The sequence below is a fragment of the Capricornis sumatraensis genome, chromosome 2, assembly GCF_032405125.1.
Source record: "Capricornis sumatraensis isolate serow.1 chromosome 2, serow.2, whole genome shotgun sequence".
NCBI lineage: Eukaryota > Metazoa > Chordata > Mammalia > Artiodactyla > Bovidae > Capricornis > Capricornis sumatraensis.
This window is the reverse complement of record NC_091070.1, coordinates 182,397,965-182,414,808: the sequence shown is the minus strand read 5'-3', so window position 1 is coordinate 182,414,808 and position 16,844 is coordinate 182,397,965. Positions and strand designations below refer to the sequence as shown.

General features: G+C 45.8%; 1 protein-coding gene across 2 annotated transcripts in view; it reads left to right on the top strand.

The window, feature by feature from the left end:
• The window catches only part of PGM1 (phosphoglucomutase 1), a 67,058-nt gene extending 60,785 nt beyond the window's left edge, over nt 1–6,273 (top strand). For both annotated transcript variants that reach the window (XM_068966613.1, XM_068966612.1), the window contains exons 10-11: nt 1,287–1,421; nt 5,618–6,273. In XM_068966613.1, the coding sequence (XP_068822714.1) occupies nt 1,287–1,421; nt 5,618–5,707 (225 nt within the window). In that variant the 3' untranslated portion in view covers nt 5,708–6,273. The remainder of the gene's footprint in view (nt 1–1,286; nt 1,422–5,617) is intronic.
• Nucleotides 6,274–16,844: the final 10,571 nt, after the last annotated feature.

The window sequence follows — 16,844 nt, the reverse complement described above, 5'->3', positions numbered from 1 at the left end:
AGAAAGCAAGAAATGGTAAATGGATGTTAACTGTGTCTTTCCCACATTGACTAACTGGGAAGGTCCTCTGGGTTTTTCACCTGCCGTCTTCACTGCTGAGTGGCACGATGAAACACTGGATGGGATTGGGTGACAAATAGTAGATGAGAGGTAGTATCTTTCCTTTTGGTTGATCATCAGCTTCGTACAGACTTCTTTCTGTGGAAGAACTGACATACTTAGCGAGACTGAAGGGTCTTCAAGTAACTGTCTCAGCCAGCCTTCTTATCTCAAGAGTCCCCATCCTTTTTCCCCTGAATCAAGATTATTGAGGACAAGAGTTGTGGCCAGAGAGGGAAGAGAGAGGGCTGGAGAGAGAGAGACTGGGCTTGGCATTGCACCCACGTGGACCCTCCTTTGCATCACAAGGTGTTGGTGGAGACTGACCACTGGATCCTGCTCAGTAGGTTGGAATAGCTGGCCTCTACTATTTGGGGCACCTGGCTCCCTGACCTCTTTTTGAGGCTCTCTATGAGGATTTTGCAAAGAGCCCATCCTCTGGTCCACTTGAAACTTCATCTGCTCTGGTTTCAGCCCATTCTGATCTTGTTTTCCTCCTGATCTGGACATTGACTGTCTGTATCTAGCAGCTGTTTGTTTGTTTGTTTGTCTTTATAAATTTATTTATTTTTTAGTTGGAGGATAATTGCTTTACAATGTTGTGTTGGTTTCTGCCATACATTAACGTGAACCATCCATAGGTATACACATGTCCACTCCTTCTTAAACCCCCCTCTCACCTCCCACTCCATCCCACCCCTTTAGTTTGTCACAGAGCACCAGGTTTGAGCTCCCTGCGTCATACAGCAAATTCCCACTGGCTGTCTAATTTTACATATGGTAATGTATATGTTTCCATGCGACTCTTTCAATTCGTCCCACCCTCTTCATCTACCACAGCTTATTTACTTATTTATTAATCTTCAAACTGGAATGGTTAGCCCATAAATCACAGGGAAGTGGGATGAGAAGGCTGGTGTTGTGTCAGCCAGCCTCCCCAGGATCCGGTCTGCCACCTGACCCTGGAGATGCTTTTCCTCCATAAACCAGCCTCCATTGGCTGGATGTAGTGACAAGCTGACCTAAGGCAGGCTCATGGGGCTCAACTGAGGCTGTTTCTCAAGATCCTACGATTGATCAAATATGGATGACGTTAGATCTCTAAATGAACCCCTCAAAATTTTCCAGCCTTCGCTCTCCCTTCTAGGGGTGAGAAAAAAACAAACAAACGCTGTTATCTTTCCCAGGGCTTGCGGCTCCTTTTTGCAGACGGTTCTCGCATCATCTTTCGACTGAGCGGCACCGGGAGCGCGGGCGCCACCATCCGACTGTACATCGACAGCTACGAGAAGGATCTCGCCAAGATCTACCAGGACCCCCAGGTAATGCCTGAGCCCTGAGCCCTGGCTGGTTCTTCCTGTTGGAGGGGGAGATAGTGGTTCCATTTCACCTGCATCGTCACAGCTCATCTCTCAAATGCTCCAACAGGTCGGCTCTCTCTCCTTCATGTCTCCTTCAGTACGTCAGAAAACAAAAATAGCTAACAATTATCTGAGCATTTTATATTTGTCAAGCTCTGTTCAAAAGCCATTATCCAAATTGGTATACTCATTCCATTCTCAAATCTCTTATTCTTATCTATTAATATCCCTACTACAGATAAGGCAACAGGCTCAGAAAGGTTAAGCAATAGTTAGTTCACATGCCTGGTAAGTGGCAGATTCAAGCGAATTAACCTTTCAATCAGCCCCAGTCTGGTGCTCTGATCTGTCAGTGATTATTTGCCATTTGGCTAGGTCTCGTCACCTTCCCTGAAGAACACACATTGATTCCAGATTTGGTCCAGGGTACAGGGTAGGGACAGAATAAAGGACAGAAATGGTATGGACCTAACAGAAGCAGAAGATATTAAGAAGAGGTGGCAAGGATACACAGAAGAACTATACAAAAAAGATCTTCACGACCCAGATAATCACCACGATGTGATCACTCATCTAGAGCCAGACATCTTGGAATGCGAAGTCAAGTGGGCCTTAGAAAGCATCACTATGAACAAAGCTAGTGGAGGTGATGGAATTCCAGTGGAGCTATTTCAAATCCTGAAAGATGATGCTGTGAAAGTGCTGCACTCAATATGCCAGCAAATTTGGAAAACTCAGCAGTGGCCACAGGACTGCAAAAGGTCAGTTTTCATCCCAATCCCAAAGAAAGGCAATGCCAAAGAATGCTCAAACTACCACACAATTGAACTCATTTCACACGCTAGTAAAGTAATGCTCAAAATTCTCCAAGCCAGGCTTCAACAATATGTGAACCGTGAACTTCCAGATGTTCAAGCTGGTTTTAGAAAAGGCAGAGGAACCAGAGATCAAATTGCCAACATCTGCTGGATCATGGAAAAAGCAAGAGAGTTCCAGAAAAACATCTATTTCTGCTTTATTGACTATGCCAAAGCCTTTGACTGTGTGGATCACAATAAACTGTGGAAAATTCTGAGAGAGATGGGAATAGCAGACCACCTGACCTGCCTCCTGAGAAATCTGTATGCTGATCAGGAAGCAACAGTTAGAACTGGACATGGAACAACAGACTGGTTCCAAATAGGAAAAGCAGTACGTCAAGGCTGTATATTGTCACCCTGCCTATTTAACTTATATGCAGAGTACATCATGAGAAATGCTGGACTGGAAGAAACACAAGCTGGAATCAAGATTGCTGGGAGAAATATCAATAACCTCAGATATGCAGATGACACTACCCTTATGGCAGAAAATGAAGAGGAGCTAAAAAGCCTCTTGATGAAAGTGAAAGAGGAGAGTGACAAAGTTGGCTTAAAGCTCAACATTCAGAAAACGAAGATCATGGCATCCGGTCCCATCACTTCATGGGAAATAGATGGGGAAACAGTGGAAACAGTGTCAGACTTTATCTTTTTGGGCTCCCAAATCACTGCAGATGGTGACTGCAGCCATGAAATTAAAAGACACTTACTCCTTGGAAGAAAAGTTATGATCAACCTAGATAGCATATTCAAAAGCAGAGACATTACTTTGCCGACTAAGGTCCATCTAGTCAAGGCTATGGTTTTTCCAGTAGTCATGTATGGATGTGAGAGTTGGACTGTGAAGAAGGCTGAGTGCCGAAGAATTGATGCTTTTGAACTGTGGTGTTGGAGAAGACTCTTGAGAGTCCCTTGGACTGCAAGGAGATCCAACCAGTCCATTCTGAAGGAGATCAACCCTGGGATTTCTTTGGAAGGAATGTTGCTAAAGCTGAAACTCCAGTACTTTGGCCACCTCATGCGTAGAGTTGACTCATTGGAAAAGACTCTGATGCTGAGAGGGATTAGGGGCAGGAGGAGAAGGGGACGACAGAGGATGAGATGGCTGGATGGCATCACTGACTCGATCGATGTGAGTCTGAGAGAACTCCAAGAGTTGGTGATGGACAGGGAGGCCTGGCGTGCTGTGATTCATGGGGTCGCAAAGAGTCGGATACGACTGAGCAACTGAACTGAACTGAACAGGGTAGGAAGGGCTGGGGTAGGGGGTAGGGAAGGCCAGAGTAGGGGTTAGGGAGGGAGAGACTGTTTCATGACCCAGAAAGAAAGGTCTTTATGGGAGAGTGTTTGGACTTGCAATTTGTGTTTTGGGTTCCTAGCCCCACCCAGAGTGTCTCCAGGAGTATGTCAGAGTGAGGAGGGACCCTGGGAGCCGGGGATAATGACTTGGAGGACAGTCATCATCCTTGTTCCTTGTCTTAGGAGCTGCTCCCCAACCAGAGTTCCAGAGCCAAAACCAGTTTAGGAAGTATAGAGGTGTGTTAGCCCCTTGGCAGCTCACAACACACACCGTGCCTTGAAGCTCTGAGTGGACTTGCAGTACAGACGCCTGTTTAAATAGTGTTCGCCACGCCTGTTTTCCCACAAAGCTTTTTCCTTCTAACACCTAATTAGAATCCGGTGAAACTCATTTGAAAACCCCTGGCATAGTGCTTTTGAGCATCCATTTTGGAATTAGAGAGATCTTGTTTTAAATTCAGTTCCTGCCACTTAATACCTGTCTGTCTTTGGGGTGTCTTTTTAATGTTCTGAGCTTTGGTTTCTTTGTCTGTAAAATGGCAGAATGCTACTTACCTCAATGTTATAGGAATTTAAGGAGACAATGAATGCAAAGTTCAGAATATTGTGGCTGACATATGGGATTAGCTTTTGAGAAAAAGTGGCTCTTACAGTTGTTTTTACTACAAAAAGAGAGAAATGAAAGGATCCTTCACTTTCTCAGATTTTCCAGTGGCCAGGCACCAGTTTCCGTTATTGCCACATCCCTGTGGTGTTGAGACATCCCTAAAACTAAAATCAAAGACAGTGGTATCTGCCTTGTCGACCCACAGAATAACAGAGCAAGAGCAAGAAAGGAAGTTGAGCTTCTCTGTCTTAATACCTGACACATGGTAGATACAAAGAATGAATGAAAGATGTTTCATCTAAACTGTAGGCCTTAGGGAATGGGAGGACAGTGAAGGATGCAGGGTGCCTGCATGCCCAGGGGTACCTTCTTACCAGGTGGGGACTCGCCTTCCCCTACTCTGGAGCTGCTGGTACTCAGCCTCAACACTTCACTGGGGCTGTTGGAGCCCCCAGGGGAGTGGCAAGTGGTATGTGAGCCTGTGCAGTGGTTCTCCAACTTTCTTCTAGGTATAATGGGTTGGAGATGTAGGTGAGGGAAAGCAACAGTGGGCAATAGAACATGAACTACTCTTGGCTCTGCCCTTGAATCACCAGGTCAACTCACTTCACTTCTTTGGGCATCAGTTTCCTCATCTGTAAAGTGGGCAGTTCAACTAGATACATAGTTTTCTTTTTTCATATTAAAAATATTTATCTAAGCAACAGCAGAATGCTTTTTTTTTTTTTTTTTTTTTAACTTAAGTGAGAAGTTGGAGAAGGAAATGGCAACCCACTCCAGTACTCTTGCCTGGAGAATTCCGTGGACAGAGAAGCCTGGCAGGCTACAGTCCTCAGGGTCGCAAAGAGTCGGACATGACCGAGCGACTTGCACTTTTTTTTTTTTTCAAGTGAGAAGTAGGTAGGGGGGGTGGTGATGTTGTTGTGTTTTGAAACGATAGTTTTGGGTAGAGTGTGGGAAACAAGTTGGACGATGCAGAAGCTGATGTGTAAGCGCCGTTGTTCCAGGTAAAAGGGAGAACTTGGTTTAGTGAGCTCTGGCACTGGGATTGGGAAAACTCGGTGATACAGAAGGTTAGTCGCTTAGAATGCTGGGGGTTCAACAATGGGAATATGAGAGAAGGAGGTGTCAAGATCAACTCTTAATTGTTTATTTGCTAAATATGATAGACTGTGGTGTCACATTGTTGAAATAGGGAATGCTGGAACTAGGTTTCCTTTGCGGGGAAAGAACCATGTCTTTGTTTTTAGACTTAGAGAGTTTGAGGAGCCTTGGGGATATCAGAGTGCACAGATGAGGGTTTGGAACTCAGAGGCCAAGTCAGGGCTGGAGCTCTGGATCTGCTCTAGAGAAAGTGGTGGCTAAGATTGTTCTCTTTGTGTCTCCCTCAGGTCATGTTGGCCCCCCTTATTTCCATTGCCCTGAAGGTGTCCCAGCTCCAGGAAAAGACGGGACGCACTGCACCCACTGTCATCACCTAAGAAGACAGGCCAGATGTGATACGTCCCTCCACCCCAGGCCCTCCGAGTCATCTGATTGAAGAGCACAGACAGAAACAAAGTGTATTCACCCAGGCTTTTTAGGATTTGGTTTTTCCACTAACCAGTTGTTGACAAATGGTACTGTTCCAAGGCTCTGCCAATTGATATGCCTGCAAGAGCCATGTGGGAAAGAGAAAAGAAAGATCCCAGGGGCTTAAACTACTGTCAGTTCCTTTTCGTGCCCTCGTGCACTGCTGCTGTGTGGGTGTTTGTCTCCTTAGCACCAGTTTACACTACACTGGAAGATGGAGCTTGAGCATCAGTTTATGAGGCCAGTGTCCATCCTTAGGATCTGCCCCGTGATGTGACAGTGAGAATTCCTTTCTCCTTGGTGAGCCTTTCCCTCATTTAATGTTTACATGCCATCCAGCAAAACGCAGTTTCTGGTGCCTTCTCTCCAATCAGTTCTTTCTTCAGAGTGAGACGTACTTGTCTACAGATTCTCTCATTTTGCAGCATAGTCCCATTCACACAAGTATTTTGGGATATTAAAGCAAAATAAGGTACCATGTCTTGGTGTCGTTTTTTCCTTACAAAACACTCTTTTGATTTCAGAAAGAAACCAGATTTTTTTTTTAAGAGGGGGAGGGTGGTATTGTATTTTGTTTGGATGTCCTAGTTAGGAAAAAAATGTTCTCTGCGCTAGGTTTAAAATTAGACTCAAGAACTGTAATTTCAAATCTTAGCAGGGTCAACCAAACCCTGAATCCTTCCGCGGTGGATAAATTAAGCTCAACATGGTTAACTTGGAACAAGGGGAAGGAAGAGAGTGTTCAGGAGATCTTAAATAGCAAAGACTGCCTTGTGTCCTGGGTGCAGAGATGCCACGCTGCCTGTTGAGGGGACAGGCAGAACTCTCAGAATCTCAGAGCAGGATTACCAGCATTTGGCAGGAGATCTTGAGCTCATTGGCATCTTATTCATCTTAGAACGTTTACATTCAGCCCCTGAGTGTAACTCAGTAGTTAAAAGCATAGTTTTGGCAGCCAACAGACCTGAGTTTGAATCTCACTTGAAACCTTGAATGACCTTTGAATATCATTCTCCTTGTCTTTAAAATGGGCTTGAAACCTAGTTCTAACTTTGCAGGCCACTGAGAACATAAACAGTGGATCTGTGAAAAGCTGGGGCAGGGTGTTTCATTCACAGTAGGTTGTCCAATAAGTGGGAACTAGGATTGTGCCTATAATATTCTTTCTAGACTTTAAAGTATAGGAAAAACATAAACTATAACCGAAATATTTGAAATGCATTTTGTGGTCTAGAAGGCACTTCTCACAAAGCCACCTTGCTGTATGGACTGATCCAGAGAGGCAGCCCAGCTCTTCACCCCTCCCCCACACAGGGTGGAATCCCCATCCCAGGGGGCAGGGCCTTTACCTGGGGTGAGATTTCCAGTGTTACCATTTAACAAGGGTGTCCAGCCCAGCAAACAGAACTGAGCTTTGATAACGATGAGATGGAGAGGAGTACTTATTGAACATTAATTAATCCTACTCCAGGCACTGTGCTGAGTGCTTTCCATATACTCTATAAGAGTATCAATCACCCTGTCACCCTATGATGTAAGTACTTTGAATTTTCCCACTTTACAGATGAGGTTCAGCTATTGTCCAAGCTCACACCACTGGAGAAGCATGGCATGTTCCCAGGCAGGGCAGCCTCTGGTACTGACTGGCTACTTCTGAACAACTTCTAACAGGTGGAAGAAAAGCATGCAAATGCCCCCATATTTTACGTATTAAAAAGTTTCACTGTATGCCTTGGGTGCCAGAGACTGTTATTCTTGGCATTGTTGCCTAGCACCCCCGCCCCCCCCACCCCCCCACCCCCCCACCCCCCCACCCCCCGATCTTGATACGTGAGGGTATATACGTGAGTGTATCAGTCAGCCAGGAAACACACACTGCCCCATTGAGTGCCAGATGCCTTGGGAAGGAAAGGATGTATGACACATAGTTACTGCCCTCCAGCTGCCTTGGAGACTGGCTGGAGGAATGAAGTCCCACACAGAGAGAAGGCTGTGTAGGATAAGTGCCTTAGGGGTTGTGTAGGCAACACAGGCTGTTAGAATCAAAGTTTCCAAGTGCCGGTTTGGAACCAAAGTTTCCAAGTGCCTAGACACTGGGCTAGATGCTTTCTAGCAACCCTCCAAGTGAGACATGCTTGTGCCCCCTTTAGGGCTGAGGCAACTGTAGCTCAATAGAAGCTTAAGTAATCTGCCCCAGGTTTTCAGATACCATGTGGCAGAAATGGAATATTGACCCCGAGTCTTACTCGCTTTCCATGAGCCTTTTTTCCCTCCCCATCTGTTGAATCAGCTGCAGACAGTTCAGGCCTGTGGCCCCTGGAACAGTTTCAAGAATTTCCTCCTCATCCTTGATCATAATTTAGCTGCTTTCCCTAATCCACTTGGCTGCAGCTTTGGGAGCTGATGGCTCAAGGGGGAAAGAGGGAGGTGGCCGGGGCCACGAGGCAGTGGGGGTGGGCAGGGATATGGGCTGCCCTTCCTCCCTCTGTGGCTTCCAGAGAGACACCCCAACACATGTGCCCCCAGGAGTGCCAAGAGACGGAGCCCTGAGAGCCTGGCCAGCACTCACAGCCAAGCTTCCCCGCCCCCAGGACTGATGTGGTCTGTGAGTCAGCCCTGTTTCCTTTGGGGCATGGTGAGTATTGCAGTGAGAAAACTGGGTTTGAACTGTCTGAGGCCCAACTCTGAAATTTCACTTTTCCCCTCCCTCTTGACATTTAGCTCTCATCTCAGAAAAGCAGATTCCTGTTCAGAGATGTTCCTCGGGTCCAGGAAATGGCCAGGCTTTCAGCGGGTGGGGCCTGCCTCCTGGAGAATGACAGCAAAGACCAAGCTCCCAGCAGTGGCGGCGAGGCCCGCTCTGGGGCCTGGGTCCCCCTGCCTCCTCGGCCCCACAGATCATCCACGCTGCTTCTGCTGCATTTTCTGTTGACTTATCAGATAGAAATTGGCCTACTGTATAAGAATCTTCCAGAAAACATAATGTATGAGAGGCACACCCTTCATGTTTTTCTGTTCTGAACCCGCAGCAAGAGGAGATGGATGTGAGAGACAGCAGCTATCATGCAGAGTCATTGTATCCTACCTGGGTTACAGCAGAGGACCCCTCATGGCCTCTTGCCTTCGTCTTGTCCCTTCTCATCCAGCATTCTCATCGCCATTGGTTTTCAAATGCTGAAGTCCCAGTGCCTTTGAGTGGCCTGCAAACCTGCCTGCCACTTACCCCCACCCTTCGTCTGATTTCTTCCTGATGTTGGGTGCTTCAGGAATGAAACCACCTGCTGTTCTCTGGAAATGCTGTGCTGTCTTGCCTCCAGGCCTTCAGACCTGCTGTTCTCTGCCTGCATCATCTTCCTCCGTCACCCTCTCCTCCCCCATATTCCCCACCTCCTGCTCCTTCCTCAGGCCTCAGTTTAAATACCATCTTCTTCAAGAAGTTTTTCCTGGGCTTGGGAGCTTTTCCTAGTGTTCCTGCAGCAGCACCCTCTTCATGGCACTTATCACACCCTATGCTAATAGCCTGTATACCTTCCATTTCTCCTACTGCCCTGGAAATCCTGGAAGACAGGGACTGCCTTTTTCACCAGCGTTTGGCCCAAATGATAGAGAATCTGCCTGCAATGTGGGAGACCCGGGTTCGATCCCTGGGTCGGGAAGATCTCCTGGAGATGGGAATGGCTACCCACAACAGTATTCTTGTCTGGAGGATCTCATGGACAGAGGAGCCTGGCGGGCTACAAAGTTGGTGAGTTGACCAACTTTGACAGTTAGTGACTGGCTCACCAAGAACTCAAAGCTTTAGAGGCTGCAGGTGAGAAGTACCCAGCACAGAGGGTCAGCGTGGACCATGGTAGGGGGTGGGAAATATATCATGGTCACTTTGAATAAAACTAGATTTACATGTTTTGGGGGAGGAAATAGCAACTCATTCCAGTATTCCTGCCTGGAAAATCCAAAGGACAGAGGAGCCTGGCAGGCTACAGTCATGGGTTCACAAAGAGTCGGACATGACCCAAGTGACATCGCACACACAGATTTACATGTTAAAAGTATTTTATCTCCATTGCTACAAAAGCTAGTTATGGGGACTTATAAGAGGCCGCACTCCTGATGCAGGGACCTGGATTCAGTCCTTGATCAGGGAGCTAGATTCCACCTGCAGCAACAAAGACCTGGCGTAGCCAAATAAATAAATTTTTTAAAAAAAGTTAATTCCAGGTAACTGAAGGAGAGTTCTATTAACACCAATTTAGCCTGAAAGTAGAAAGGAGTTATTTTTCTTTAAGGAGTAGACTCAACAAAGGCAGGCGCAAGACCCAACTCCCCCAACCTCCCAGCAGGTTCTTGGAAGGAAAGCCATGATGCGAACAGGCACGCGGCTGGCCCTGGGCCTCACACTGGAGGGCACACAGTGTGTACTTCTGGGAGACTGAGTGGCTCTCCTCCATTTCTATTATGAGAAGCAAGAAGCAGTCCCACAAACCTGACATGTCATTATCCAAAAGAAGGGAGGTTACTGCCAGCAAGAGTATGTCTCATGTCTGTCTGTTGGTCCTGTGGGAATTTTTGAGGGCTTTGCCTCTGTTTTTACCAAATGTGAAAACTGTACCTAAATACATTAAGTTGGATTTGTGGGTGAAGGATAATAACTATTTTTCCCAAAGCATGTCTTTCATGATTCAGAGTGCCACTCTCCGGTTGACAGAAGGGCTAGTCAAGAGTACCAATCATTTGCTTTTCATGGCAGCATTGTTTCATAAACACTCTGTCTCATAAAAGCTCCGTCTCCATTGGTTTCTGACTTCATTTCTGTACTTTAATAGAGAGTTATTGTTATTCCAGATAAAGAAATGGAGAGTTCTCCTGTCCTGTGCAGAGTCTCACAATCACAGTGGAGGAGAAAGCTGGTCCCCCATCTCCACCCACCCTTGGTGTTTGGGATGCTTTCTTTGGTTTCCATTGCTGTGTAACAAAGCACCCCAAAGCTAGTGGTGTTAAACTTGCATGGACAGCAAGGAAATCAAACCAGTCAATCTGAAAGGAAATCGACCCTGAATATTCATTGAAAGAACTGTTGCTGAAGCTGAAGCTGCAATACTTTGGCCACCTGATACAAAGAGGTGACTCACTGGAAAAGAACCCAATGCTGGGAAAGATTGAAGGCAAAAGGAGAAGGGGGCCACAGAGGATGAGATGATCAGATAGCATCACTGACTCAATGGACATGAATTTGAGCAAACACTGGGAGATAGTGAAGAACAGGGGAGCCTGGTGTACTACAGTTCACAGCATCGCGAAGAGTTGCACATGACTTAGCGATGGAACGACAACAAAGGCTCACAGATTCTGGGGGTCAGGAAAGCAGACAGGGTACAGAGGAGATCGTTTATCTCTGCTCCACCAAGTCTGAGCCCCCACCTGAGAAGGCTGGAGCAGCTAGGAATGACTAATGGGCTAGGGGCAGGAATCATCCAGAGCCTCTCAGACTTGAAGGCTGCGTTCAGCTGGGAATGTCAGCAGCTTGGCCTACACACCATCTCTCTGTATAGCTTGCTTTCCTCACAATCTGGTGCTGGCTTCCAGAGGAAGCTTCTCGAGAGCAGGTGTGTCAAGAGAGTCGGGCAAAAGCTGGGTCTCCTTTCCTACCCAGCTTCAGGAGTCAGGCAGCATCAATTCTGCTACATCCAATTGGTGATGACCCGCTCACTCAGGCCAGCCCAGATTCTAGGGATGGGGCATCACACCTACCTCTTCTTGGAGGAGTGGCAAGGTCATATTGCATGTGGCTGGAAGCTCTATAGCCATCTTCTGGAAAACACAGTCTGTTACTACGCTCGGATTAGTATTTTCCCCCACTAAAAATACCATTCTGAGTCAGATGGGCAGGAGAATGAATTTAATCTTGAAATTATTTTTGCTGAGAGCATCCATTTGTCAATTTTCCAAGTATAGACATGTGCTATTGTTTCCTGTTCCCAGGCCCATGACAGACACATTGTACATCTAATCAACTGCAGCACTATTTCTACTAAGTCCAGATAGGGCCCCAGACACCTCAATACAATGCACTGGAAAAGAAATATTTATCAGTGGTGGTGGGAATGTCAATGAATACTTATTCGCTACTTCTGAGGAATACAAATGTTTAACCAACATTTGTGGGTATGAAAGCCTTTTTGAATATAGACCAGTCAATCTGTCAATTGATGCCCAATATAGAGAAAATTAGTAGTTACTGCTGAATGAGACTACTCTAAAATCATGACTGATTTTGGAAATAGTACAAAACATATTAGTAAAATAATTGTGCTGATGTTTTTTTAAACTCAGTAGTGAATTAAAGTTTGATTTCACTAATTTAAGATCATGGTCCCAGCTTTTTTCTACACTTTGGCTTTTTCCATCTGCCACTTTGAGGCCTCACCTGTAGGAGTCCTCTGAATCTGACTCCACAACAGTATTGTCATATAGGTAGATTTGCAGTAAACATGACATATAGCAATCAGATTATTTCCCCAAATTGTGTAAGTCACTGAAAGTGAAGTCACTCAGTCGTGTCTGACTCTGTGACCCCATGGACTGTAGCCTACCAAGCTCCTCTGTCCATAGGATTCTCCAGGCAAGAATACTGGAGTGGGTTGCCATTTCCTTCTCCATGGGATCTTCCTGACCCAGGGATCGAACCCGAGTTTCCCGCATTGGAGGCAGACACTTTAACCTCTGAGCCACCAGGGAAGCCCACTACTACTTATATATTTTGACCACCTTTTCAGTACCAGATACCATTTAATCAGTTTGTATATGCCATGTCATTGAATCCTTATCACAATCCTAAAGGTGAGCATTTATTATTAGCTCTGGCTTTTGTAGGGCTTCCCTGGTGGGTCAGACAGTAAAGAATCTGCCCATAATACAGGAGGTCTGGGTTTGGTCCCTAGATTGGGAAGATCCCTGGAGAAGGGAATGGCTACCCACAACAGTATTCTTGCCTGGAAAATTCCATGGACAGAGAAGCCTGGTGGGCTACAGTCCATGGGATTGTAAAGAGTCAGACACGACTGAAGCGACTTAGCACACATAGATGTAATGCATTTAATAGCTATATTGAGCCCATGCTATGTGCCGGCCACCGCTCTATATGGAGGTCATGTGCTAGTCAAGAACAAAGTCATTAAACCAACAATGACAATTCCCCATGACGGGCACTAGGGGAAGGTATACATGCATGGAGACCTGTGGGAATGGTGGGTCCAGGGTGCCTGCACAGGGCACACAGCCCAGGGCCAGAGTCAGCTTCCACTCAGAGCTGTTAGCAAAACACATCTCCATATGTGAGCTCACGGGGCCCACTGTCTTCCTCCGTGACACCTTGAGTGTCTGGCTCGGAAGGGTGCATGGCTGTGGTTATTCTCCTGGCCTGTCAGGGCTGTCAAGGTCCTGCCTTTGTCTCTCAGGATAGCGGATGGGTGTGTAGCACAGGGCAAATTTGCCAGCTCACTCCCTTAGTGTTTCTGGACTGCTGGTGGTTTTATTTCCTTCACAAAGATGCTGTGTTGGACCTGTTTCTCTAAGTCAGATAATTATTTGAAGGACTTCCTGGTGGCTCAGACAGTAAAGAATTTGCCTGTAATGCAGGAGACCCAGGTTCAATCCCTGGGTCAGGAAAATCCCCTGGTGAAGGGAATGGCTACCCACTCTAGTATTCTTGTCTGAAGAAGTCCATGGACAGAGGAGCCTGGGGGGCTACACTCCATACGGTTGCAAAGAGTCAACATGACCGAGTAACAAACACTTTCAGAACTCAGTGCTATCATTCTACGTTGCCAGCCTCACTGCCTCAGGCCATGGTGTGGGAAAGAATTCAGGTTTCTAGAGCCCCCTCATGCACTTGTCAATTTGGGATGGAATCAGGAGAGCCTCCCACATCTATTGTCTGACTTGCGCCTGGTCAGCAAGAGGGCACAGGGGCTCTGTGATAGGAGGCACCTAGGCTTCACAGGCCACATCACCTCCTCATGAGACGTCACAGACTGGGATGAAGACCAACCCAGAGCCTGCCCTGGTTCTCTTCTCCTTTTTTCCTGTTCCCTCTGTCCTGGTCCAGGAATGCAGGGTCAGGGCAAACTGAGAAAGGCATAGTGGATGTAGGGTCATGCCAGAACATAGGCTCTCAAAGCCAGGCTGGACCTAAAAGATGGAGAAAAATTATCTCTGGGGGCCAGTATAACTACAGGAAACCCCAAGCTAGGTTGAGAAGGAGACCGGAGTTCCAAGTCTGAGAAATGATGCAAATATCAAGGCTATGGTGGCTTCAGTTCAGCAATAGGTAAGAAGAGGAATCATGAGGACAGAAGTTAGGAAGGCCAGAAGCAGATGGGGAAGGGGTCAGGAAGGGGTCAGGAATGCCCTCGTGGCCACTGGTGAGCTAAAGGTCCATGTGGTCATCACAGGGGGAAAAAGATGGCTGAAAACCTCAGCATGGGACTGTGAACACATACTCAGCAGAAATTTTCTTTGAGTGCATCCTAGATTAAGGATCTCTAGAAAAGTGTGTGTTTGTTTTCACCAGGAACTCCCCAGGGTTTGAGTTGTTTGGAATTGCTTTAAAGTTGAAGATTTCAGGACCATGCACACAGAACGAATTTCAACCCCAAACCCATGAGAAGATTCGTATCTATATACTCTTGAAGGTGACGGCTCTTTTTCTACCTAGAGGCCAGATCAAGACACAAATGCTTTCTTATTATCTCTCCTTGATGATGGGTACATTTTTTTTCCTGGTCCATTATTTCACAATTTACTGAAATTCCCAGCTTTATGTGGGGTGTGGGCAGGGGTAGGAAGGTTCTCAGATCTAATGCCCATCTCATTTAGACCTAAGACTCTCTCTCCTTTTAGGGCTGTTAAAATGTAAGTTTCTTGGTTACCTAAGACTGGAAGAACTTCCAAGGGAAATTAGCTTCAGCTACTCAACGCTCCATTCTTCAATTTCCTCCTTGTCTTTGCCTCCTAAAGGTTTTCTCATACTTTCTCACAAGTTCTACTCTGCATTTAAAAGGATCTTTGCAGGACTTCCCCAGTGGTCCAGTGGCTAAGACCTGTGCTCCCAATGCAGGGGCCCTGGGTTTGATCCCTGCGCAGGGAACTAGATCCCACATCTAATGAGTTTTCATGTTGAAACTAAGACCTAGCTCAGTCAAATAAATTAATAAATAAAAATACATATTAAAAAAATAAATAAAAGGATCTTTGCTATAGTTTATTGAGCATTTCTAGATAATTTCTATGTTGTAGGGAGATGTTTTAGTTTGCCTAGAATCTGAAGTCCTTTCTGCTTCTACCCCTTTATTTCCATTTCAGTCTTATAATAGCCAGTGTGGTCTTTTAAGAAATAAATCTTATCTTGTTTTTCACTTGCATACAGCCTATCAGTGGTTTCTTACAGCTTTTTGTTCATTATGATGGTATTTTGTCAATGTTTTTATATATCGCACATTTCCCCCCATTTTTCTTCTATAAGCAGTTCCACTTTTCTTGGGGGAATCTCCTCCTATATTCCGTATAGCTCCAAGGCTATCAATCATGATGCCTCCCTTTCTCCTTTCTTCACCCTCCACCCTCAATCTAGCTGCAGTGGTAGAAACATGACCCAGGTTAGGCTAATCATTGTACTGCCTCCCAGTGGACATAGTCATAGGTCTAATGAATCCAGTGGTTCTGGCATGTGACCAAAGCTGAGCCAACTGTCTTTCCCTGATTTTTCTTTTCAAAATGGAGATGGAGGGATAACTTTCTCTTCCTTTTGGATTGTAAATTATAAAGATATAGGTAGGTATGGTGAATATCAGTTACTATTTTCCTACCAGATTGATAGAATATGTCACTGCAGGAGAAAACTAGGCCAACTAGCAAGAAATGCAGAAACAAGCAAAGACAATTAACTCATTGAAAAGAAAGTCTTGATAATACTATTTGAATTCCTGGATCCAGCCATACCTGAAGCTTTAATGCCAGACTTCCCAAATATATGAACCAAAAAGTTGCCTTTTCAGCTTAAGCTAATTTGCATGAAGTCTTTGTCATATGTAACAAAAAGAGATTTGGCCAATATAAGGCCAAATCCTTCACATGACATTCTAAGGCCCTGTGTGATTTGGTTGTTGCCTATTTCTGCAATCTCTCTTCACACCACTTTCTTTCCCTCTCTCTCTCTCCTCCATCAGTACAGAGCTTCTAGTTCTTCGAATGTACCAGGCTTCTTCCTGTGTCAGGGCCTTCATACATGTTCTCCCAAATCACTTTGCTGGCTAATTCCTACAGATCCTTCAGGTGTCTGGTATAGATCATGTCCTTACGCAAAGCTCTCCTGACTAGCTGACCAGGCCAGAGTCCTCCTTTCCCCTTCTACTCTGTATACTCCTAGAGCATCCTTTGCTTTTCCTTCTAAACACTCATCACAGTAATAACGCATAAATTCCTCACTTACAATAGGACAGTTCCTTGTTTATAGCTCAGCCTCTCCACTAAACTGTAAAGTTCATGAAGTTAGGGACCATTTGCCTTGATACACTGATTATGTATTCAGGGCCAACCACAATGCTTGGCACAAGTTAGGGACTCTAAATATTTGTTTGGCTTCCCTGGTGGCTCAGCTGGTAAAGAATCCACCTGCAATGTGGGAGACCTGGGTTCGATCCCTGGGTTGGGAAGATCCCCTGGAGAAGGGAACAGCTACCCACTCCCCGACTCCAGTATTCTGGCCTGGAGAATTCCATTGACTGTATAGTCCATGGGGTCACAAAGAGTCAGGCAAGACTGAGCAACTTTCACTCACTCAAAGATCTGTTGAATTTTTTAAAAATGAAACAGATGGGCCAGCGTTTGACTTGGAAGCCCATACTTTCCATCTCTGTGGGCTTTATGAACTAATAAATAAACATTGGCAGTCCAGATTTGTAATGTGACCACAGAAGTCTCCCTGGGGAAGCAGAGAAACTAACGTGTAATTTAGTCAGGTATTCTGAGCTGGATTTCTGCCTGGCCAGA